The sequence below is a fragment of the Chenopodium album genome, chromosome 13 (assembly GCF_948465745.1).
Source record: "Chenopodium album chromosome 13, dcCheAlbu1.1, whole genome shotgun sequence".
Lineage (NCBI taxonomy): Eukaryota > Viridiplantae > Streptophyta > Magnoliopsida > Caryophyllales > Amaranthaceae > Chenopodium > Chenopodium album.
Window position 1 is genome coordinate 2,073,117 of NC_137846.1, and position 24,568 is coordinate 2,097,684.

The 24,568-nt window shown below is 32.7% G+C and overlaps 2 protein-coding genes across 3 annotated transcripts; one reads left to right on the plus strand and one right to left on the minus strand.

The window, feature by feature from the left end:
* The first annotated feature begins 4,428 nt into the window (after positions 1 to 4,428).
* LOC145575914 (lysine histidine transporter 1-like) lies at positions 4,429 to 13,509 on the plus strand. Of its 2 annotated transcripts, none has more exons than XM_081633702.1 (8): positions 4,429 to 4,677; positions 10,895 to 11,055; positions 11,331 to 11,723; positions 11,844 to 12,237; positions 12,438 to 12,543; positions 12,713 to 12,804; positions 12,910 to 12,978; positions 13,194 to 13,509. In XM_081633702.1, exons 1-8 carry the CDS (start codon positions 4,636 to 4,638, stop codon positions 13,290 to 13,292), a joined length of 1,356 nt encoding a protein of 451 aa, XP_081489828.1. In that variant the 5' UTR covers positions 4,429 to 4,635; the 3' UTR covers positions 13,293 to 13,509. The 2 variants fall into 2 exon arrangements, with proteins under 2 accessions (XP_081489828.1, XP_081489829.1); XM_081633703.1 differs by lacking the exon at positions 4,429 to 4,677 and adding an exon at positions 10,666 to 10,733.
* Positions 13,510 to 13,817: 308 nt separating this feature from the next.
* LOC145574202 (uncharacterized) lies at positions 13,818 to 24,162 on the minus strand. Its single transcript, XM_081631944.1, has 11 exons — positions 21,492 to 24,162; positions 21,058 to 21,297; positions 20,742 to 20,868; positions 19,557 to 19,709; positions 19,224 to 19,468; positions 19,063 to 19,132; positions 17,336 to 17,542; positions 15,959 to 16,191; positions 15,790 to 15,868; positions 15,574 to 15,711; positions 13,818 to 14,495 (listed from the first exon to the last, which is right to left on the minus strand). The coding sequence occupies exons 1-11, from the start codon at positions 23,888 to 23,890 to the stop codon at positions 14,295 to 14,297; spliced, it is 4,092 nt and encodes a 1,363-aa protein (XP_081488070.1). The 5' UTR covers positions 23,891 to 24,162; the 3' UTR covers positions 13,818 to 14,294.
* Between the last annotated feature and the right edge of the window lie 406 nt (positions 24,163 to 24,568).

Sequence of the window (24,568 nt, forward strand, 5' to 3'; positions counted from 1 at the left end):
ATGATGGACAAACTTGAAGTTCCTAATAATGTCATTAAGCGCTATAATAATATACTTTTTTTTTTTTTTTTTTTTGAAAGAATATACTTTTTTTTTTAAGACACTACTACATAATAATGCACTTCATAATTCCCATTCGATTACAAGTAAATTAGCAAGTGTTGTGAATTATTGAAACAAATAGCTAGCTGTTAATTTCCATGAAACGAGATTTCTTGTGGTATAAGCATTATTAGAATCTATTACGTAGTCATCTATGTTACTATGTATGGCGTGGTGTTAATTGTCTAGGAAAGGAAATTAAGGAAATACTACGTAGTAAATAAAATACGTAATTTTGGTTTTTTTTTTTTTTTTTTTTTTTTTTAGATTTTATAATAGTTATTAAAAAGTTGGACATACAGCACAATTTATTTACTTGTATAATTTAAATGTCCATATAAGCAATTAAGCATAGCTTCTTCCAAATTTCCAATAGACAAATATTTTAAGACCAATCAAGTAAAATAAAATAAAATATCAAATAATAACGAATAGCTGAGTTATATTAGTCAAACATTTTAGCTCATTAATATTAGTATAAATAGTACTCTCCCTATCGTACTTGAAATAAAAAAATCATTCTTAATTTTGTTACAAATGATCATTTGATAGTGTGTTGACCATAAATATCGCCTATTACGGCTATTAGGTATGAAAATTCAATGTAGGGTTTGAATTAAATTAGTTTTTTTTTTTTAGGTGAAGGAATTAAGTTAGTTAATAAAACAAATTTCAAATAAATTAAAATAGGGTCTAGGGAGTACATTTAATATTTAAATACTAACTCAGATACATATTAGTTGTAATTTTGAAAGTTTTGTATGTATCACAAATAATACCCCAAAATTGTATGAAAAATAATGTAATAAGGGTACGGAGTAGTAAACATTTTAGTCGGCTCTATATTTTCCTCTAAAAATGGAGGGCAAAAAAAAAGAGTTTATATCTCATATGTCAACCCCCGGCCCAAATTAACAGTCAAGGCTTGTAAAAATAGGAGAAAAGATTAACGAACTTTATCTAAAAGTATGTATCAATCAATAGCTATATACTAAAAGACGGTTAAGACACACCACCAATGACACATGTCAGCTTCTGGTGTATCTTTACTTTTTTTTTTCTTTTTTTCTTTTTTCTTATAAAAAAATCTATTGATTAAGGAAATAAATTATTTACAAAATAATAATAATATAATCTTATATACATATTCCATATTAATAGGTAGTAATTAATATATTTAAAATGATAAACTTTCAAAAATCATCTCAAAAAATTTGAATAGCTATAAACAAAAAATCATATTCTTAAAATAATTTTGTGATCTATTTTACAACAAGAATGCTCAGATTTTTTTTGCCTACTTTTATTTTAGTTGTGTATTAGAAGCTATAACTAAAAAATCAACATATCACATACTTTTATTATTTTTTGACTAATTTATGAATATTATAATTATCAATTAATAATTTATAACCATATACTTCGTATAACTGTAGATCACAGAATCTGACACGGGAGCTAAACTAGTTGTAAATTGTAATTTATATGAATCCACAATCTCATCGTATAAGTTAAGTGATATCCCAACGTGGAGAAAAGATTAATTAGCATTAAAAAGATAAGAGTAGAGATATTTTGGATTTTGCAACTTGTAAAATTTTGACCCAAGATGTTGCGGCGAAGACTTTCAATTCTGACTTGCCCAATGAGAAAACTCCCAGCCTGCCAGGCTAGCTTAATCACGTCAGCATTACGTAACATCTAATGGACGTAATTAAAGTTTCCTGATCATCATTAATACTGCATTTTTGCTTTATCTAACCACATCATATATCATCATATCACACTTTTCAAATGAAGTTTTTTGTTTTTTGTTTTTACTACTAATAGATATGAAGTGTAAATTTAACAATAGTTCAAGTATATATCAAAATAAATCTAATGAAAATATTTCACATAACTATAGTTTCCCTTACGTGTAATTTTGAATTAAACTGAATTTATTGAATCTGAATTGAATTGAAGCTTCATAGTATGTAAATAGTGATCTTATACACAAGTCGTTGGCCGGCCTGTAAGCCAGTTAAAATCTTGGTCAATCACTGGCTCAAATCACACAATTGACCAAGGTCAATAGGTGGAATGATTTATCATGCACTTTAGCAAGAATTTGGGTGGATCCAATTCCTTGGATTCATCATTATAATGATGAAGAAACAGGGTTTAGAAAAATTCAAAATTGTACATTCTACAAGTATTAATTACAATGAAGCAAATGGGTTCAAGATAACTCAGATAGAAATTTGATTTTGTTGAGTTTCAAGATTGTTTGAGACACGGGTTCAAAATATTTCAAGAACTTTAGCATGTATTGCAAAGTTGATCAAACTTGTACTTAATTGTAAATCCAGTATGTATCGTAGCTCATGAATCAATGATGCTAATTTAATATAATATTTGTATAATTATGTGATGAACAACATTATTAAAATTTAAGCTTTTTGAATTTTGATGTGGGATTCTTTCTCTATTGACATAATTCAACTATTTTAGCCTCTTAGCAGCCAAAATGACAGAAAGAAGGCACCACAAAAATTAAAGGTTGACCAACTTTTCTTTTTTTAATGTTAGCGTTTTTCATGATCTTCTAAGTATGCTGATCCTAATTAGATTCGACCATAAAAACTTGAAAGTAACTTATTCCCAAAAGGAGAGTGCTAAGAGATAATATTATATGTTATTAGTATTGATTTTTCCAAATAATCCTATCTAGGTTAAATAAAAAGAAGATGAGAACGACGCGATTAATATAACAATATAATTAATGATGATGTTATTTGAAATATGCTCGTATATAACTACAACTTATCGTAATCCTACATTTGGAGGAATCCTTAACATTGTATACAACTTTAGAAAGGTACATAACATATATACAAATTGTTATGAATCTTGAAAATATGAAACTCTTAGAGAGTAGAGAGACAGATGTAAAGTGAATTAAACTTTAAATTTCAAATTTTAAAAGTTAATTACTATGCAATTTGATATAATAGAGATAATAAAATAGGGAGCAACATAATTTTTCGAAATCATAATACGCATCATGGGTACATTGGATAGAAAAACAGTTGGTAATGGTTGTTGCCTTGTTGGCGTTGATTCACGGGAGTAATCTAATAAGCTGCCGGAATTCCTCCATTATTGACCCAATAGAAGAAAATGTGAATCTAAAAAAAATAGATATGGTAGAAAAATGTACGCAAAAAGCGAGGCTTGGGTCGGTTCAACTATTGGGCCAAACACAATCAGGGTTGATCTCAACAAAATTGGGCATATCAGGTTTTAGCCTAAACCGAACTAGTAGTATAGGACTATAGGCTAGTTCAAAATTAGTTTCATGTCTTATTGTGTTAATAATAAGGTAATATTTTGATTGACACGTTTTGATTTTATGTGCTATTCATGTAATCTATTTTGACTTTATTTTGTGATTTAGTGATAAATAAATACTAGTCATGTGGGATTTTGTTACATTCATTCCAATGTTTTTTCCAAACATCAAAATTTCATAATTTTTGCTAATACGTAACTAAAGATATTTACATTTAAAGCTATGCGTTGGCAAAAGTGCCTAAATAAAATATACTCGTACCAACTAATAAAAAACAGATAAAGTATTAAAGTGTGAACTGAATTGAAAAATAAGATGAGTGTAGGAATAATACTAATTGAATTTTCATAATAAGCCAACAAGCAACAAATTTTGAATCTTGCTTAATCTTAAGTGACTTCAAAAGAAAACCTATGTAGAACATAACAAATACTCGTATGTCATAATCCAAACACGACTTACATATAGCCTACGTAGGACCCAAATTCCAAAAACACTGTCGCATAACTTTTATGATCTTTAAATATTTCTTGATATGACTTAATAACCTGATAATATGATATATTCTAAGATCTAATAATAGTGAAATATTTAGCGTTGGACATAAGCTTATAGGACTCTCATGTAAAGAGCCATGATAGGTACAAATACAAATCTCAAACGCTAACCATTATATTAAACTTTAAGAATATTTATAGTGTAAAACAAATCTTCGCAGAACAAAACATCACAAATATAAAAACATAGAGTATAACATTAAACGCGGGTGTATAATAGACACATAAATCAATAATTGACATCTTAACAAGAGTGTAGAATTCATATACTAGTAATAAAATTTTTTAAAAAAAAAAAAAAAAAACTGGGAAGTTCGTAGAATTTTCGTAGGTAGAAGTCTAATAGTCAAAGGGTTATACGTCAGTCTTGTTTCTCTCTCCGTTTACTTCAACTTGCATTAATCTTTCACACACACCATTCTTTGCCCATATAAGCTACCATTTTATCACATTCTCAACCCATCTTCACATTTATACATTAATTAAAACTATATAGTATATACTTCATATTTATTGTATATTGCTAATTAGTATATAAGGTATCAAAAGAAGATCAATTATCTTGAGATTGAGTTTGTTAATCTTTGATTCCAAGTTAAACTCGGGTTTTGGGCGATTTGTATATTAATCAAGGTGTTAAATATGGTTACTCAAGTAACTCAAGCTTCTCCTCAGAATAACGCAGTAAGTTTTCTCTGTTTTTTGTTTGATCATGTTTTTATTATTGGATTAAATCTTTTGTACTCTGTTTTATTTGGTATTTGTACATCTAGTATATGATTGTAATTTGTAATATGATGTATGAACTTGATTGTGCCATTGTTTACGATGGACATTCATTTGCAATGGTATAAATTTTAGCCAAAGATTGGTTGCTTGGATTAGTTAAGCTATTAAAATGGAATCAATTAGGTACGTCACCAGGAATGTGACATTATGTAATTCAAGAAAGTTAAACAGAAAGTACTAGAAATTACACAAACACCAAAAAAAAAGTGAGTAATATGATTTAAATTTTGGTTTATGTCTTTGATATCTTAAAATAGGTTGAGAATTCTTCCTAGTGAGTTCATTGTGAACATGTTTTATGAGACTATTTTGTTCGATTTTTAATGATGTAATTTAGAAAATTTATGTATGAACTAAGTACATGATAGCTACCTCGTATTTAATTTTGAAAATTTAGAATTCAATATTATATATAATAACTATGAAAATGGAATTGAGTTTTTAGTCTCATAATTCATCAATTCAACAATGGTATTAAAGAACGAATACACGTCAAACAATATACTTTGTATGTGAGATGTACATGAACATAATTAACATTTTAACAAGTACAAGTAACTTGCAATATTCCTCTGAAACAGTATAGTAATTTATAAACGATTAATTGGAATAATTTCTTGTGCTGTATAAGTTACTCACCATAATTCATGTAAGTTAATCTTCCAATATACTGTAATATTTTAGTATTCTTTTAAATCCTTAAGTTAAGCCGTTAGTTGATAGTTGACCCTTAAAATATGAGGATAACAACCTTCTCACCATGTGATATACTAAATTCTGTATTGGACAGCCTTTTTTTTAGAAAAAAAAAAAAAAAAATTATGTAATCATGTCTTTACATACTTCGTATATTTTTAGGACTTGTTTGGACGGATGTGCCCACAAGTTAACGGAATACAAATTTGAATGTTTGAAAATTTTGTGTTGATCACTTGAATTGCATAATATTGTGGTACATAACTAACATAAGTGATTTTTATAATCTGACGTATGCAAATTAAATAAAAATTCCAATCACCCTTATAAAAGAATCGTCTCACTTGTCTTTGTGTATACATGCATATCCTTTTCCTTTATGAATGATGACTTACTAAGCCGTTTATAATAGCATTTTTTTTTTTTTGAAGACCTGTTTATAATAGTATTTATTAATCCTATGTTCTGAATATCACCTCTTAACATATAAACTAATCAAGTTATTCCGTCGACATTTACCCACACAAAAAATCACGCGATAGGAAGTTGAGCATTTTCGGGAGTAAGGGAGAATAAGTGGAAATAATTTAGAATGTAGAAATTATAGGTTTGAAGTTTTCATGTCAAATGTATGAGATTATTAAAGCCTTACACTTGTCTTTATAGTTAAAACTGAAATTAGAGTGCAGTAAATATTTAAATGATCTGGTGGTTTATGTAATTTTAATAAAAAAAGGAAACAGGTGCCACAAGTTTTTCGCCCACCAAAATAAGAGGCTAGATAAACTCGATCTGTCAACTCTTAAGTGTTGAATAGTGGTAAAAAAAAAAAAAAAAAACAAAACAAAAGAAATAAAGATAAATGTTATTAACAAATATTAAGCAATATTTTACGCAAAGATCATGTCATTAACAAAGATTAAGCAATAAAACAACCTTTTTCTGTGTAATTATGATGCAAATTGCAAAGTGATTTTTAACGAATTTGCCAATATAAAAAGGCAAAAGCTAATGAGCGCCCCGGGGCATTAGATAAGAGAATTAAAGTGCAAATATTAGAGTAAAATTAACATTAATTACACCGAACGACGCGTGATTTTGTCATGCATTCCTAACTTAATATCATTTCAACCAATATAATTACTACTTATTTAACGCCCCGAGACGCTCATTAGCAAGATCCATATAAAAATTAGTGAATTATGAAAATTGGACTGAGTTATTCTAGCTGCGTTCCAAAGAAATACAATATACCCCGTAATGTCATTTATGTAGGTGCAACCATCACAATAAGTAGTACTCCGTAGTCCATATGTGGTAACACTTATGAATCTTAGTTGATTCAAAAGTGCGTAGTTTTATATGTAAGGCTGGTATATTGGCCATATTAAATAAATATTGTACATAAGATAAGGTAAAGATGTAAAGTTATCTTTAAATTGTCATTAGTTATTTAGTTATCCTGATATAATTTAAAATTTATCTAAAAAGGTTGCATATAAGCATTTAATATACTTCCTTTTTTAGTATTAAGTTGGGAATTTATTGACAATTCCCGAGTAAATCGGTGTAATAAATGTTTATTAATTGTCAATTCTTTCCATTTTTAGCTTCTTATATACTTAGTCTATTCTTTTTAGGGTTGTATATATCTATCTCCTTTTTTATATTAAGGTATTTTATATATTAATAAATTGACATTGTAATACTCCTATTAAAAGTCAGGTTAAAAATTTATCTCAATAAAACTGGTTATAAAATTAAAATTAATGTACAATACAATTCTTATACATTGAGTGTAACAAAAATTTTTTGAAAAAAAATACGAATACTTATGATACGTCAAAAACTCAAATACTTGTTACACTCTCTTATCCTTAAATCCTTAATAAAATCCATATACATGCATCATAAAAATAAATAAATAAATAAAAAATCTTGATTCCAGATTCAATTCACTCGTTTTATTTCTATATAAAGCAGTAAATTTCCACAACCCATCGACAGTAGGAGAGAGATTAAAACTTCACCAAAAGAGGAGATTTGGTGATAACAAGTTTACAAATAATTTTTATATATAAAGTGTGTAACGCATAACTTTTATTTTGCGCACAATTTCAGAAGGAGATTCAATTCCCAGAATTTTTAATCTCCTTCTGTTAATTTCCTAGCCAAATAAATGGATACTCGACCTCCTTCAAAATTCACAGTATGATTTCTTTTCTCTTTAATTATTTATGATTTCTTTTATTGCAATTTATATGGTTCATATAATATACTTAGTTTATTGTTCTTATTTGGATGTATGCATATATATGATCATTATATCTAGCCTTAAGAATTTTTTCGATATGTTGTTCTTTTCTTGATTTCATATAAGTTAAAGCGTGTGACAAGATTTTAAATTTGAACTAACAATATTCAGAAACGAATGGAGTAACGAATTAACCTAATTTTTATTTGTTTAATGGTACCTTGTTATATTTATTTGAATATTTTTTTTATGATTAAAAAATTGATATAGGTATTGACAAAATAGTTGAATTATAATTGTATTTTACACAATCTTTGATAAACTAACCTTGATTTATTTTTAATTATATTTTTCAATCCAACCCCCTTGTAATTTGATCTTCAAGAGCATCTTAGGTGGTATTTTAACCCTTAAATTATATGATCAAGAATTCCGGATCACAACTTCTCACCATGTGACATACATTATTTGTCTTCTAATGAAATTTAAATTTAATTTATCCAATTCAAGCATAGTTTACAGGATAGGATGATTTAATTGTTCTTTTTAGGGAAGTTTTTAAGATATTAATGTACATATAATACTTTAAGAAAATATTTTAATCTATGAACCTGGTCAAACTCATTGTTCAAGTACATCTAATAGTATATACACGCAGTATTTATTTCTGATACTTAAGTTCACACACAAAACGAAGTTAATGTTGAAAAACCATAACCCTACCTGAGAACCCTACCCAAAATACATTGAGAGAAACCTCAAACCCTACTTAAGCCGAATTGAGCCCAAACAATGTGAAGTCTGATTTGACTCATCACTTATCACATTTGTATTAAGATTATTTGAACTCTCTATTTGAAATTAATCTCGAACTCTACTTGTTAACCCAAATTTTTATGTCTAAAATAAACCTATATTATGTTGGCCTGGTGATTATTCCTTCTCCTCACATACTTTTTGAATTGGTAACTCAAGGCTAAAGTTTGGTCTAGTGGTCCAATATACATTTGAGAATATAATCGTTCTCTATCTACTATATATTTTTTACATATGGAAATTTTAAGTGTAAATTAAAATGGTTTATATACGCAAGAAAAGGGTATACATGGCGTGATGACCATTTATATTCAACCATAGCTAGTAGCTAAATCTTCAAGCAAATCTTGCTTGTTTAGAATATTTAATAAATATGATGATGACTGATATAGTTGGACTTTTTTATTTGAAACTTAAAACTCGACTTTCAAATCGATCATTTGAATTAAGAAAAGTGACATAATAAATTAATAGCTAATTGAACAATTATATATATACATTAAATAAATAATTGCTAAATGGAGTGAGAAAAATCAAATTAATTGTATGTAGGAGTAGTTCATGGTAGGAATGTAATGTGAAGTTTAAGGCCGTGGACTTGACTTTTATCCTATAAAAAGTGGAGTAATGATAGCTTAACTCTTTAGGAAGTCTTCCAAATTAGAAGTTCATAATTTGGCAGTTTCCTACTTTTTTTTGGGGTGTTTTTCGTGGTTTGGTGTGAATTGTTAACTCCGCAAAAAATAGGAAATCTCCAAACTTTTTGGTCAATTAATAAAGTGAGTTGATTCTACAATTGACAAATTGTACAAATATGGCTCCTTCTGTCCCCAGCACTTCGTATGGGCGTATCAATGTAAATATCTCTTTTTTCTATCTTTAGAATAGTAGATTATGTGCATCATTCGGGTTGTTGTTTTGGATTATCATGTTTTTCATTTCACTTTAGTGATAATCATTCACGATAAAAATGTGGGATAAGGATAGGGATTTAGTATGTAAGATAAGAATAAAAATGTTGTTTTTCTTTATTTGGTATAAGATCGAAATTAGATTAAGAAAACTACTTGTATTTAATTACCATTACTTATCTTTTCTTTTTTTTTTGTTTGAAACAAACTTATCTTTCCTTTTTCCTCCCTTTTATTATTAAAGGTAAAGTTTTTACCCTCGCATTTTTATCCTTATCTCTTATGAGTCTTATGATGACAACTTCCCCTAGTTACCATTTTTTAGGGATAACCAAGCTTTTAGTTTGAGAATGAATTTTTTATATGGTCAACCTTCAATATACCTCAAAAGTCAAAACTACTAATCGAGACTTAGATTGAGGTAATTAGTCTTTACGGATTTAGGTTATCTGAAATATTTTAAGAAATTTGCTAGATATTTCTTAAATTTCAATATAATAGTGGTAAATTTCATATTTTTTTCTAGTCAAATTAAAGTTTTGCAATGATTTTTGAAAGAGTGAGGGTGAAATGATAATTCTAAATAGTATATCATTTGCAAATTGTCTTAGTGGGGTGCTGCTAAATTTTAAGTGATGTATCACACAATTAGTAGTAGACATGCATGCCCTTTCATGTGAGCAAGTTGTCATTTGATAAATCAATTTTCTATAATTTTGTCAAATTTCTAATTCTGCACTCCATGTGTTATGGACTTAAAATAAAGACTTTGACTCTTCAATTTATGCTAAGCTGTATTTTTGCTGTCAATTCATAATTTCTTTTAATTTTCTTTGAAAATTTTGGTGCACAATGAATTCAAACCTATTATTTGTTTATTTATATCAATGAATTTTTACCAATTTTAAATGTTAGTGTTATTAATTAGCTCCGTGAACCCACCGTTTATAGATAAAATAAAGTTATAAAAATACTTTTATGATCAAGATCAAATTCACGAGTATAATTGTATAAATATACTTCTATAATCTTATCTCTTTGGACTTCAGTTTGATTACGATTTCCTTATATAGTATGTTTCTTTTATGATTCTATACTTAATTATAGTACCTTTTTTGACGTATACCTTGTGACAACGTTACCTTTAATTTACCAACTTGATTTGTTTCACATGACAATTCTAACATATTTGTGATATCTTAGATGAAAATGACTCATTTTTCTTAATTTGTCACTTTGAGTACTAACATCAATAAGATTAAAACGTTATGAAAGTATGCTTGATTTTTGAAAATAGGTTCAAAGTTAATGTTTGTGAACTATTGAACTCTAATGATCAATATTTTCCTTGTATTATTTTTTATGTACGATATCATTTTGTTATGTTTTAAGTGAATTCGCATTATATTTGTAATTTTGGTGTATGTTTAATCAGGATATTGAAACAAAGTTAGCAAAACAGAAGGAAATTGATGATTGGCTTCCCATTACATCGGCAAGGAATGCAAAATGGTGGTACTCTGCCTTCCACAATGTCACGGCTATGGTTGGTGCCGGAGTCCTTAGTCTTCCATATGCCATGGCTAATCTAGGATGGTAAGTTTTCACAAAATTGCAACATTTCCGTCTGTGGTCTAGAAAATTAGCTAGTCCGTACAAAATATCAAGACAACGCCTAATTTTTCTAATTAAAATGTTTGAGTTCTATACCAATTAATAGTCTTTGTATATGTTTTTACAAAGAAAAGTATGTTAAATTGCCTAAATATCACGTATATATTGCAATAATGATTTACTTTTTCTATACTATGGACGATGAAAGGGTGCATTTTTTATATCGACAGTTGATATAATTTTGGTGTGTTTTACAGGGGACCAGGAGTGGTAATTCTAGTACTGTCATGGATCATAACATTGTACACCCTATGGCAAATGGTGGAGATGCATGAGATGGTGCCGGGAAAGCGATTTGACCGGTACCACGAGCTAGGACAATACGCCTTTGGGGAGAAGCTAGGCCTATGGATTGTGGTGCCTCAACAGCTTATTGTTGAAGTTGGTGTTAACATTGTTTACATGGTTACCGGGGGTAAATCCCTTCAAAAGGTCCATGATATCATATGTGCTACCAAGACTAATTGCGCACCTATGAAAACAACCTACTTTATCATGATCTTCTCCTCTGTCCACTTCGTCCTGTCTCACCTTCCTAACTTCAACTCCATCGCCGTTGTTTCATTGGCTGCTGCTGTTATGTCCCTTAGGTGAACACTTGAACGAGCAAGACATCTTTAAAGATCTTTTAAGAGTTACATTAAATATATATTCCAAGGCCTTAATTTTTAACTAGTTGGATTTTTTTTTGGTTTGATATGATGTTGCAGCTATTCTACAATTGCATGGACAGCATCACTAGGGAAAGGTGTACAACCAGACGTTTCTTACGGGGCTAAGCACCATAGTGACGTAGGGAAGATGTTTGGCTTCTTCAACGCGCTAGGAGATGTGGCTTTTGCATATGCAGGACACAACGTTGTACTTGAAATTCAAGCAACCATCCCTTCCACCCCCGAGAAGCCTTCCAAGGGACCCATGTGGAAGGGTGTTATCGTTGCCTACATCGTTGTTGCCATATGCTATTTCCCTGTTGCCCTAATCGGCTATTGGGTTTTTGGCAACAAGGTTGAAGATAACATCCTCATTTCCCTGGAGAAACCTGGTTGGCTTATTGCTGTGGCCAACATGTTTGTGGTCGTCCATGTTATTGGAAGCTATCAGGTGCGTATCATAATTTGAAATTGTACACATACAGGAGAAAATCTACTGTGTATACCAATTGTGCACCCAAATATGTCTTGGGCGCGCACAATATTCCCTAGGAAATGACCTTGAAATATACTAACTTTTATGATTCACATTATGGTTTTCATATGAATTTCCAAGATACTGATCAAGAACTTGTTTTTTTGCCTCTCTAGATATATGCCATGCCGGTGTTTGACATGATTGAGACTGTGCTAGTGAAGAAGCTGCACTTCAAGCCTACTTGGTACCTTAGGTTTATTAGTCGCAACTGTTATGTGGGTAAGTGTCAATGTTCTTATTCTATATATACTTTCTCATTACAATTATACTAGTGTTTGATATCTCTTTACAATTATTCTATCAACGTGACTATTGATTCCAGATGGTGGGAGTTAATCTACTGATCGAAATTTGATTAACCATTGATTTTTTTTTCCTACTTCCACAGCACTTACAATGTTTGTAGCCATTACATTCCCCTTCTTTGGAGGACTTCTTGGATTCTTCGGAGGATTTGCCTTCGCTCCAACTACATACTTTGTAAGTCCATTTCACATACAAAGTATCTTAAATTAATCAACATTTTATCTTGAATTTTAATTTATGTTGCACTTGTCAAATGTGATAATTTTCTTCTATTTGCAGCTTCCTTGCATCATGTGGCTTGCTATTCACAAACCCAGGAAGTTTGGCCTATCATGGTGGTGTAATTGGGTATGTCTTTCTTTTCTATTTGCTGTAGAGCTTATTGAGTACGGTCTGATTATAGCCGAATAACTATTCACTTTGGTCTTAGGCCTGATCTGGCCTCAGGACAAACATTATCAACCCGAAAATTCTGGCTGATATAAGTCGAGTTTTTATTGGCACATTGGTGTAAATCTTTGTTATTGAATATATTCTCATAATGTTTTCTGCTCATATTTCAGGCGTGCATTGTTCTTGGAGTCATGCTGATGGTGTTAGCACCTATTGGAGGGCTTAGACAGATCATAATAGACGCGAAAAGCTACAAGTTCTACTCATAAGAAGCATTTTCATATTTGTGGTTTGAAGATTAGCATTGTAGTTTTTCTTTTGATAAAGGCGAAATGATGAATACAGCTACATTGCTTCTTTAGTATCAGTTGGATTATACATTTTTAACTAGGGTACAGTCAGTTTGACACATTTTCCGAACCTGCTAGCTCTCTCTTTGTTTATAATTTTTCAAAATTGTGTGCATATAGAATGAGTTTCTGCTGAGTTTCCAAGTAGTCACAGAGTACTTTCAAATTATGTAAAAAGGGTTGTGTTTGCCGTTATATGCTTTCAGATTTCACAGTTTCAGAAATAAGGTTCAAATATACAGTTGCAGACATCATGCTTTTCAAAATCTTCAGATTAGTACTGAGACCTGCACTTATCGATATCAATCTTGCACAAGCCTTCTGCTTTCCCTGAATTGTAAGAGTAATGCTAGACATTGAATGTCTTAACAGTTCAGTTTCAGCTGCAGCGAGAGGACCGGTTTCAGAAAACATATGCAAACACAAACACTATAATAGTTTAATTTCAATCAAAGCAATTCTTTGTGCTATACAAGTTGCCTGTATTTACATAGCTTCAACTGGAAAAACAAATTTCTTTCTCACATACAAATACCCCCTTCACACCCTCCAAGCCAAAAGAAAATGGAAAAAGAAAAAGAATATTGAAATAATTTCTAAAAGTAAAAAAATAATATAGAAAGATTTTTTTTCCGTCGTCTATGTACTTGAGAACCAAGACACCTTTGGCTTAGGGTTAGTTGCCGAACTTCTGATGGAAAGTCCATCTTAATCTCATTTTGCTTGTGTGTCGTTAGATAATCACAACAGTGCTGCACAATTGTGCCTCTGAACTTCAAGTTAATCACAGGGTTTAGTTGAGGAAGTCTCTGTCATAGCTTCAGAGCATTAAATATAGTAATAACCATGATTCATAGTGTGATTTATCTAGTCGTTTCCTTCAATATAGTTCAAACCGTGATTCAGCTGGCTGTCTTTCTGTTAATAAAATCTACCAGGTCTTGTAGGTTCAAACCCCCGAGAATAAGGGTTGGCAGAAGATCTCCACATCTCTCGCCATTGTCTTCCACTATTACCTCTTTCTGCAGTGTTAAAAGAAGTTTCAGTGTACATTCTTGAAGCATTGCTACTACTTTTCCTTTGGCCATTTCTTGTCTCCTCGTCAATATCATATTGGAAACGCTGCAAATGAATACCAATAGTTTTAGTAAACAATGTGTTGGTTTGGAAAGATTTTCGATCAATTCTAATAGCTCAATGTCATCTCTTGACTCCCTACTTCCCTAGTGTAGTGACTTAAGTGTATCATGTATGTTATGATAGGTTGCAAAGTGAAGGAGCAAGTCACACAACCCTTAACTACTTCAGATTTAACACAGTTATCCAGCAGTAACTCAGCTATAAACTTTATGCAAAAGTTATAATACAAATAAAATAAAATAAAATAAAATAAAATAAAAAAAAAAACCAAATTAACCAAGGTGACTTCTCATCTGTTTTCAGAAATGGAAAACTCTTGGCCTTGCAATTCAAAGAAAAATTATGTTCAGCTTCATAAGAAAACTAGATTTATTTAGAATGATTCTTTTTCAATAGTAAAGGTTAGATGCTACGGGATTGGAATTAAGAACTGCGAAAATTTCCGGTAACAATAATCTGGTGGCTGTCACAGCAAATTAAGCATTATGACAAATATCAAATTAAGCATTATGACAAGATGAATCTTTTCTTTTATACTCTTATACTCCGTTGTCTCAACCAAACAACTTTATTACCCAATTAATTTACATTTTTCTGTTAATAATAAACATCATTAATTTAGAAACGTTTACAATTCCAAGCAACATAATTAATACCTTCCTCCGTTTCATATCGTTCTTTCCACATTGACCAATTTTGCCTCACAAAAAGATTTTAAGTGAGAAGAACAGTATGAAACAGAAAGAGTATCTACTATTTGGTTTTCAAGTTCCCTATATAATTTTGAGAAAACATTTTGTTTCCAAATTGCTCCATTTCCAGTTTTCTTCATATTATCTGTTATGTTTACCCCTTGGTGTATAATGTTTCATTAATTTTGCAGAGACTTGCTCACCTAAATACCATAAAAATTAAATATGTCAAAATTCAGGCTCCCAAGACAACCACCTAGACATTTAACAAATGTTGTAGTATTCATGACATCTTATAAAAGACTTGGTATGGTAAAATAAAGAAATGAATAAAGAGAGCATTAGAGAAATAAGTTTTCACACATCACCTTATCAGGGTCTGAAAGAACTGCATATGCCTCGCCAATCATCTTGAATAGCTTATCAGCATCCTTGTAGACCCCCTCCGCTATTTCCTTCCAGAGACCATCATCTCCACTTTCGGCTCTTGCCAATGATTGACCAGCCTGTATTAGCAAAATTCGTGTGAATTTTTGCAAGCATTAAAAAAATGGCAAGTAAAACAGCAATGTGAAGGCTCAGACCTTATCAGGATGATGCCTCAGAGCAGCTTTACGATAAGCTTTCTTTAGATCTATTGCTGTAACAGATGGCTCTACTCCCCTGCCATCAGGATAAAGACAAAGACTGATGTTAGTACCAAATTCAGTTTTCCAGAATCAGATAATCAAACTGTAAATTTATAACACTTACAAGATGAGGTAAAAATTTAAAGGTATCCCTCTCTTAGCCTGTTCTTCCATCTGAAACAGCCGTTGTCGAGCTTGTCTTAGATCAGCTACAGAGCCCAATGGCACATATGCTCCTGAATAAGTGGACTTCTCCTCTGCCTGCTTGGTAAGAAGAGACACAAGTCTCTCAAGATCTTTTGCTGCCTGTTCATAGTCTCTAATCATCTCAAACAAGGTGGCTCTTCTGGATATTGCCTGCAACATAATTAAGATAACACTCTAATTAGATACAGTGAATGGCCAGAGTAAATAGTACTAACTATCTGAATCACTTTCAACGGTTAGCTTAATTAAGTAGACAGGGATAATTGTCAAGATGTAGCTAACTCCCTCCACGAACACTCAATCATAGATTTCCGATAACAAAATGCATAATATGACAGTAAAGCCCTGATGAGCCATCTAATAGGGAAATTTTCTAAATGAATTCCAGAGCATCAACCTACACCTCTACCTTTTCTACATATTAAGTAGAAACCCATTTCTAAAGATATTACTTCCCTTATTCACTAATAGTTGCACCATTTCTCTTTTGAAGGTCAAACTTCAAAAAATTTTACCATAAATTTTCATTAATATATAAGAAATAAATTGTCATGCTTGTTAGTTTCATCTCAATAAACAGTTTCAAAATGTTAAAATTTTTAAATTTTACTCATGCACAATTAGTTCGTGGTCACGGATTCACTTTATTGAATGGAGAAGTAATTACTAGTGGTCTTACAAAAAATATATATAAATATATATATATATATATATATATATATATATATATATATATATATATATATATATATAAATAGAAATAAATAAACCCTATTTGTACAGAACTAAATTCATACTTATCACTTATTTGGATAGATACATGTCCATCACTTACAATAAGCTTGGGTAGATCGCTCAGTAAAAGCAGTGCATAAACAATAAGCTTATTAAAGAAGCATGCTGTTGCCTTTGACTTTTTCATGATTTATTTCAAAATGGTGTTGATTTACGTAAAGCTCAAACAGTATAAAACCCTGTTTTACAGAAGCCAGTAAGTGTTATTGGGAGCCCATTGTCCAGGCATTAAAAAAATTGATCTGATCTGAAATTTTTACTACTTTTGATGTCAATCCGAAAGTTCCCATAAGGCCATAAACAATGTTACCAACTCAAAATGTGTTCCTCCAAAAGGCTAGGTAGAGTTATAAACTTTAGTGTGTTTCTTCATTAGGAACTAGCTAAGTTGGAAGTTGCAGTTTAACAGGGTTCAAGTATAACAAATCACATAAAATGTTATATAAAAACAGTTTTAGTGCTCTGATGACTACTAAATGCGGATATAATTGGTCCAAACCTTCAAGTAATGTTCATCCAACGCTATAGCCAAACTGCAGTCTGCAATTGCATCAGTGATCTGCCCCAATGCTTGGTAGGCTGCAGCACGATTGGCAAAACATACTGCACTGAAAGGTCGGGACTCAACGTTAAATGACAAAGCAGCAGTATAATGTTCAACAGCTTCTTTATGCTTTCCTGCTAGAAAGGCTCCATTTCCTGCGGACTGCAAACAGGAGCAAACACCTTACACCACAGATACATGAAAAATGCAGGATAGTTTATGGCAACAAGCATACTTAAACAAAGATGACAGAATATGTTCAGAAGTTCTTTTCCCTGAACTACAAATGGACTGTTACCAGTTACCATGCATGTGAAACATACAGCTCCCTCCATCCCAGTATAGTAGTATCCCCCCACCATGTCTCACTCTAACACTGATAAATGTCTTAAAAACAGACATAAAGGAGTCAATCGTGAAGAAATTGAGGAACAAAACTTTATAAGAAAAGTGAAATTATAAAGTTGGTTTACTGGATGACAATTTAAAAACATAAGAAAACTTAAACACAAGGATTGTATTTTAAGCAAGACTATGAGATGCCAAGATCTTTGAAGCCAAAAGGTACAAGAATAACCAAAAGAACGGTTTAAACGGGAGTATGATTCATGCCACTATGCTCATAACACAGCCATAAAAATGTCAGCTGGTTTCCAACAGTAAACAAACAAGATACAAGCAAGAACACAACAGAAAGGGGAGAGAAGTAAAATAACATAGGAAGATCATACTCATAACTATCAAAGACATAAATTGCTAACAAATGCAAGTGGAAACCAAAAAGGAAGTACAAGTTTGACTTGAAGACTTAAGAAGCCAACAAACAAAAACCATCCTATATGCTAACATCAAAGCTTGCTAGTTGTAATTGTAACAGAATGATATGCTACCTTAACAGGGGACAATATCCATATCCCTATATACTCCCTAGACATTACAGAATGAATAGAAAATTCTCCCCTAGACATTACAGAATGAATAGGAAATTCTTTCTAACTTTTGTGTATTTTTTCAAGACATAAAAAATAGTACTTAAGAATGAATAGATGTTTGTGTTTTTTCACGGTATTTAAGAAATGGGAGGGGAAAGTGGATGAAGTATGTTTAAAAAAAGTGAAAAGTACAATTATAGACAAAAGTTAGAGAGAATGTGGAAAAAATACAAGGCAAGTGGAAAAATCACGGGTAATTTAGGAAGTACAATGAATAAAGTAAAAAAAAATGAGGGTATAATGGTCTTTACATACCATTCAAAAATAGAAATAAGAACAACATTTAGGGTCTCCAAAATAGGCAAACAGGAACTATAATGTGGGAGTGTGGGACGGAAAGAGTATTCAGAGAAGTATCGTTTCTAAAGCATGGAAACATGGACACCCAAGAATTCTTCCAGAATTTTTTTAAGCTGAATTTGCTCAAGTAGGATGGCAACTCTATATAATAGAGATCCTTGCTATTCGATTCCGCCACTAATGTAGAACAGCCTATTTAAGTCTGACAACAGCTAGACAAGGGTACAGGAGTGTTTGAAAAAGTAGGCCACTTATAACTGATTAACTGTTCTGTGGTTGACAACAAAGAGCCTGAGGATATTTTAAATAGAACATGAAGAGCAACAGTATATATAAGCCACTACAGACAAAACAGGAAAAGGGAAAGGAAAAAAAAAAGCAATGACGTACCTTATGATTTATCAGCTCATGTGCAGTCGAAAGTTGTGGTATAAATGATTCAATAGTCTCATTTCCAAACCTAGAATATTTTATTAGCATTGAGTCATGATTTGAGAAAGTCATGCTTAACACAAAAAGGTTAAAATAAATTACAATAGAGGATGCATTACTTGGCCACCATAGACCTCCAACACTCTTTCTTCTCCAGAAAATCAACAGCTTCTTCCAGCTTTCCTAAATAAAAGTTTGATTTGAATATGTAACAATATCGCCAAATCCGGAAAGAATAACTCTCCAAGAGCTCAGAAGCCTCCAAACATGGTGACTGTCCATCAGCACCCAGTAAAGGTGAATTCTTTTCAGCAGTTTCCAATGTCTGCCCGCATAGCTGTACCACCTCTTCATATCTTCGCAACTGCAAATGAAAAAGTCTTATATAAAGCTGTCAAGATAACCATTGACTAGAAGGGAAAACAAAAAAGAGCATTGACAAAGCTACAAACCATAAATAGTGCTTCTGCTTTACTTTCAAGCAACTTCTCTGAGTATGGACTGATAATTAGGGCCTCAGAAATCACTCCTAGAGCAGTTTCTGCATCAGACAGCGTCCTTTGTAACAAAAGTCGAGCAGCATGATCCATGGATTCAGATGCTTTCTGCAAGTCAACACATTTTAAGTCCATCTTATCACAGGTTTTAAAAAATTTGCAATTATTACACCCCTATGCTACAGTGCATACTTAATCATGACTCGGTAAACACTCCTCCAAATTACATGTCAACATGTTTTACTTTTTAGAATGGATTTTGGGAAAACTAACGCCCTTGTTACTAGCAGCATATGGGCAAAAGTCTAGATGGTCAACTTGAAAACATAACTTTAATGAGTCTATACAGCAACATAATGGATCAATCCAAGACCATGAACCATCTACAAATAAACGCTAGAACTTTTTATAGACAGAGAAGGGGATTACATCAAAATTTAGTGTCCCATACTTCCCCATATGCTAGAAAAATAAGGCCAAGAAAAAAACAAATCCTCCACATATATCCTAGCAAGTTATCACAGAGACACGGTATCATTAGCTTAAATACAAACTAAAAAGGAATACAACACGAACAAATACTTATATGGACTATACATAAGCAAGTATAAATATTAACCCTCCAGATCCCCAAGATCCCAACCCTTGAAAAAGTGAAAAGATTATGCGGCTTTATATGGATAATATTCCCTTAAAAGCTACTTCTATCCCAGTAACTAAAGTCACAGAGGCAGACAAGGGTAAGGCAGTAGGCAAACATCACAATTCAAGGAGAGAAACAGTATTGAGCAACCTCAAAAATCTGATACATTGTCTTTAGTATTAGTAAAACTCCTTCTAGTATTCCCCTAATCAAAATGCCCAAGTGTCAATTATTGATCTTGAAAATCCTGCCTAAAAGGCTTAAATGCTGAAATTGAAAGCATAAATTTCAACCCAACCCCCCCCCCCCCCCCCCCCCTCTTTATGCTCAGCCATATGTAATAAATAGAATTTTCCTTTTGCATAAGATACTTTGTCATTATTCCGCTTGGAACAGAGGCATGAGAACTTTTAATTTATGTTTTTTATTTGGAGGTGGAAAATAGCAGTAATTTGGAATGGCCAATTAAAAGAACACTGACAAATTAACTAGGGTACCTGTGCCTTTTGTAGGCCATCTGAAGCTTCTAGAATAATTTTCCGCTCCACACAGATATCAGTCGACTGCAACAGTCTCTTGAAATGCAGTGATGCATCGCCAATTTCACCAAGAGCAAGGTAGCAGCTAGATCAACAAAAGAAAACAGATGAAGAGGGATAAAGAGGCATAAAGGACAAACTATGTTCCGGAATAAAATGTAACAGATCCCTACACAAGTCACATTTCCTACCCCAAAAGGCTAAAAAAGTAACACAACACACAAGCTTAAACTACAGGGAAAAGACATTAGGGCATGTATTTTATGAGCATTACTTTGCAGCTCTGAGTTGAACTCTGAAGAAGCTGGGATCTATGTCAGCGGCAACCAGACAGTCTCGTAATGCTTCTCTAATTCTTCCACGAGACATACGAGCAGCAGCTCGATTACTGTAGCAAAGGACCAATGCTCGGAGGCAGTCCCTAGATGTCTCATGTTGAGGAATGCAGCTCAGCCCCTGGCTATAATAAGCCTCTGCTTTCTCCAAATCTCCATTTGCATAAGCTTGGTTTCCCCTGAAAGTCTTCATCATAGTTAGCACTAAGCAATTTTCAATAACTCAAACTAAATGGTAATCGAATTAGAAACTGAATAAATCACCCTAAAGGTGTCTACCATGTTAGCATTTAGCAATATTCAACAACTAAAATAGAATGGTAAAGAAAACAAAATATTGCAAACAATCAGAATAGTCAAATATGAAAAGCACCTCAGGCGCCACTTCTCACAAGCTTCTTGTGCTGCACGAGCTGGTGCTGTTGGAGATGATATAGCTTTCTTTGCATCCCCCACAATACTACCTCCCACTGACATGTTTGTTGAAGAGGTAATCTTTTTACTTCCTTTTAAGGGAGCAGTTGGTACAGTATCACTTTGCACCACCTGTGAAGGAAGGACAGAAACTCTAGAAATGGGAGAAAACTGTGAATCAGATAACATAGTACTCCTAGCGGGAATGTAGATATCTGGGCCAACTTTCATACGAATTTTCTTCTTATGTAACCGCGTAGCAGTTGATGCTTGACCTTGGGCAGAAGAGGAAGCAGCAAAAGTGAAAGAAGATTCTCCACTGGTTGCAGAACTTGCAGTGGAGAAATATCGAGTTTGATCACAATTTTGTTCCACACTGTTTGATTCAACCTCATTTTCTCCATTTTCATCCAAATTCTCATATGCAGACATAAAACTTTCACTTTCAGCTGCAGACACAAAATCCACTGGAGAGTTTGCCATAGCTGCACATGTATTGCCAGTGCACTCTGAAACTTGCTCTTTTGCTTCACCATGCTTCACATCATTGTTTTCATTAATGTCCATGTTTTCTGTAGCTCTAATCAAATCCTCATCTGTTGCATCATTAGAAAGGGGTGCATGTGCTTCAAGTGATGCCCGGCTCTCAGTTGTCAATGAAGGCTCTTTACTTGATTGCTCGTCATCCCCAGTTTCACGATAAGGAGAAACATCCATAGGTGAATAAGACTCAGAAGGTTCATGTTGGAAGTTATTCTCCTGTGATGTAAAATTATTCCCAATAGACATCAAGACTGATTTAGTTTCTTTTACTTTTGCCTTCCTCCCTTTGGATTTAGCATCTCTAACTAGTCCCTTGGTGCTGTATCCAGTTTGCACTTTTGAATCAGGTGTTCTAAATTCAACAAAGGGAATCCTTGAACCTTCCTGGTTGTAACCAAACACGAAACCTTCCTTCTCCACAGTACCATCAGTACAAGGCACTTCAAATTTGTGCCTCGCCGGCTGAAAGTGTAGGCCGGCAGATGAAAGAGATGATGTTGATGATGAGGATGCTTCACGAAATACAGAGCCTTTATTCGATTGGTATTCAGCTACTTGAGGACCAACTGAATGCTCTTTTTGTTCCTTGATTGGGTTTAGGAACTCCGTGGGATATAATATTCTACTATCTTCCTTGCTCATGCTTCCAAGTGGTTCAGTCCTTGGAAATGAAGAGTCAGTTGCATTGGCATGATCACTAGATTCCTTTGTATCACCTAGAATTTTCAACTTCGCAATCTCATCCAAAATCATCGTATCCACGTCCACCTCTTCACCAGATTCAGTTCTATTAGCATCCACAGAACCAAATATCGGATTGTTCATGTTGCTATTCATTTCTTTCTTAGTACCACTATTTTTGTCAGGATCAGCTATGTTCAAGTTCTTAATCCTGTTAGGAAGTGCGCTCGCTATGCTAGGGTCATTAGAATCTTCCACAGTCCTATTGCCCCCAAACACAAATTTACTACTATCAGAAGCACCAAAACCAAAATTATGGCTACCAAATTCACCAGTATCTTTGAGATTCAACATCTCTAAATCATTAGGAAGTTCAGATGCCAATGAAGTACCAATTGGACTACTCACATTATGAACACCATGACTTCCACCAACACCAGAACCTCTCGAGCTCCTGGTACCTAAACCTCCCAAGTTCAAATTATGTATCTCATCAAGAAGCTCAGATGCCATATTGCTAGGTTGCTGAACACCAATCGAGCTCAAACTCCCACTTTCATACACATTATTGCCACTTTGTCTACCAATATTTTGATTCTCAATTCTCAATTTCCTGATTTCATCAATAAGTGCATCCCCTACTTTCTCAACCTTACTAGCAACCTTAAAATTTAAATTCCTACTACTATTACTATTCATATATACTTCATCATCATCTTTACCCTCCAACCTAGATGAAACCCCTGCTAGATTATCCGAAACGGGGCGAAACGGATTAAAACCCGGATCGATTTTCCGGGTTTCTGAGCTGCCCATTGACCTGGGATTTTGAGATTTCCTAGACTTCACCAATCTTGGCCTTGAAAGACTAGGAACTGAGCTAAATGGGGGCTTTTCAGAACCCAAATTCGAAGTTGACGGTGAACTAAACTCAAATTTCGCATTCATTTGACTAGAGTTCACAAACCCAGATTGCCCATATGGATTCATGTTGAATGATGAAGCAATTTGATCGTTTGAAACGAACCCAGAAAACCCCAACGAAGAAATAGGCAAAGTACTAAAAATCTGACCTTTGTTAGGATTGGAAGTATCGAAAAACGATGCGCCGGAGTCTAGCAACACCGACGACATGTCAAGAAAGGCTTCATCAAATCAACAAGCCTGTGAATACCAATCTTCATCCCCCTGTATCAAGATGCATGCTATGTGTTCGACGAAATGCCTCAAAAAGATGTCAACCGTTATTTATGCTTGGTTATGAAGGACATAATTAAGGAGAAAATCAGAAAAATAAAGGGTTGTTGTTTTTAGATTAGGGTGAGGCACGACATTTGATTTTATGTTGTTTTAGGGTGTGAAGATAGATAGCTACGTCTCTTGATCTGGGTCAGCAAAAGTGCAAACTTCATGTGATCGCTTCTTTCCCTTTCTTTTTTTTCTTTTCTTTTCCGTTCTCGATTTTCTCTGTTCTTTTAATTTTTAACTATTCCGATCATAATTCTTACATCGATCTTAAAATGTTCGATGAAAGTTGTCTTAATTTCTAAAATAATCTACGCTTATTTACAGAACTAATCATCTAATTGAATACTCTGTAATAACAAGATTAAGAATCAAGGTCATGCATATTTAGAAAAATGATGGCGCAAATAAAATCACTTATTAAATTGTAAATGAAATATAGTAGATGCATCAGAAAAGTTTGTTTTTCTGAAGTTTGAAGTGTTAAGTGCACTTAATATTTCCTTACCCTGCATATATGCAAATACCATTTGATATATCATTAAAGAGATTGTCAATATTACAATT

Coding starts and splice junctions, on each gene's coding strand:
- LOC145575914 (XM_081633702.1), top strand. CDS start 4,636: ATGGTTACTCAAGTAACTCAAGCTTCTCCTCAGAATAACGCA. Junction 12,238..12,437: donor ATGTTATTGGAAGCTATCAG/GTGCGTATCATA, acceptor TTGCCTCTCTAG/ATATATGCCATGCCGGTGTT. Junction 12,805..12,909: donor TCGCTCCAACTACATACTTT/GTAAGTCCATTT, acceptor TTCTATTTGCAG/CTTCCTTGCATCATGTGGCT.
- LOC145574202 (XM_081631944.1), bottom strand. CDS start 23,890: ATGTCGTCGGTGTTGCTAGACTCCGGCGCATCGTTTTTCGATACTTCC. Junction 20,869..21,057: donor GTTCAACTCAGAGCTGCAAA/GTAATGCTCATA, acceptor TTGTTGATCTAG/CTGCTACCTTGCTCTTGGTG. Junction 19,133..19,223: donor TGGAGGTCTATGGTGGCCAA/GTAATGCATCCT, acceptor AAAATATTCTAG/GTTTGGAAATGAGACTATTG.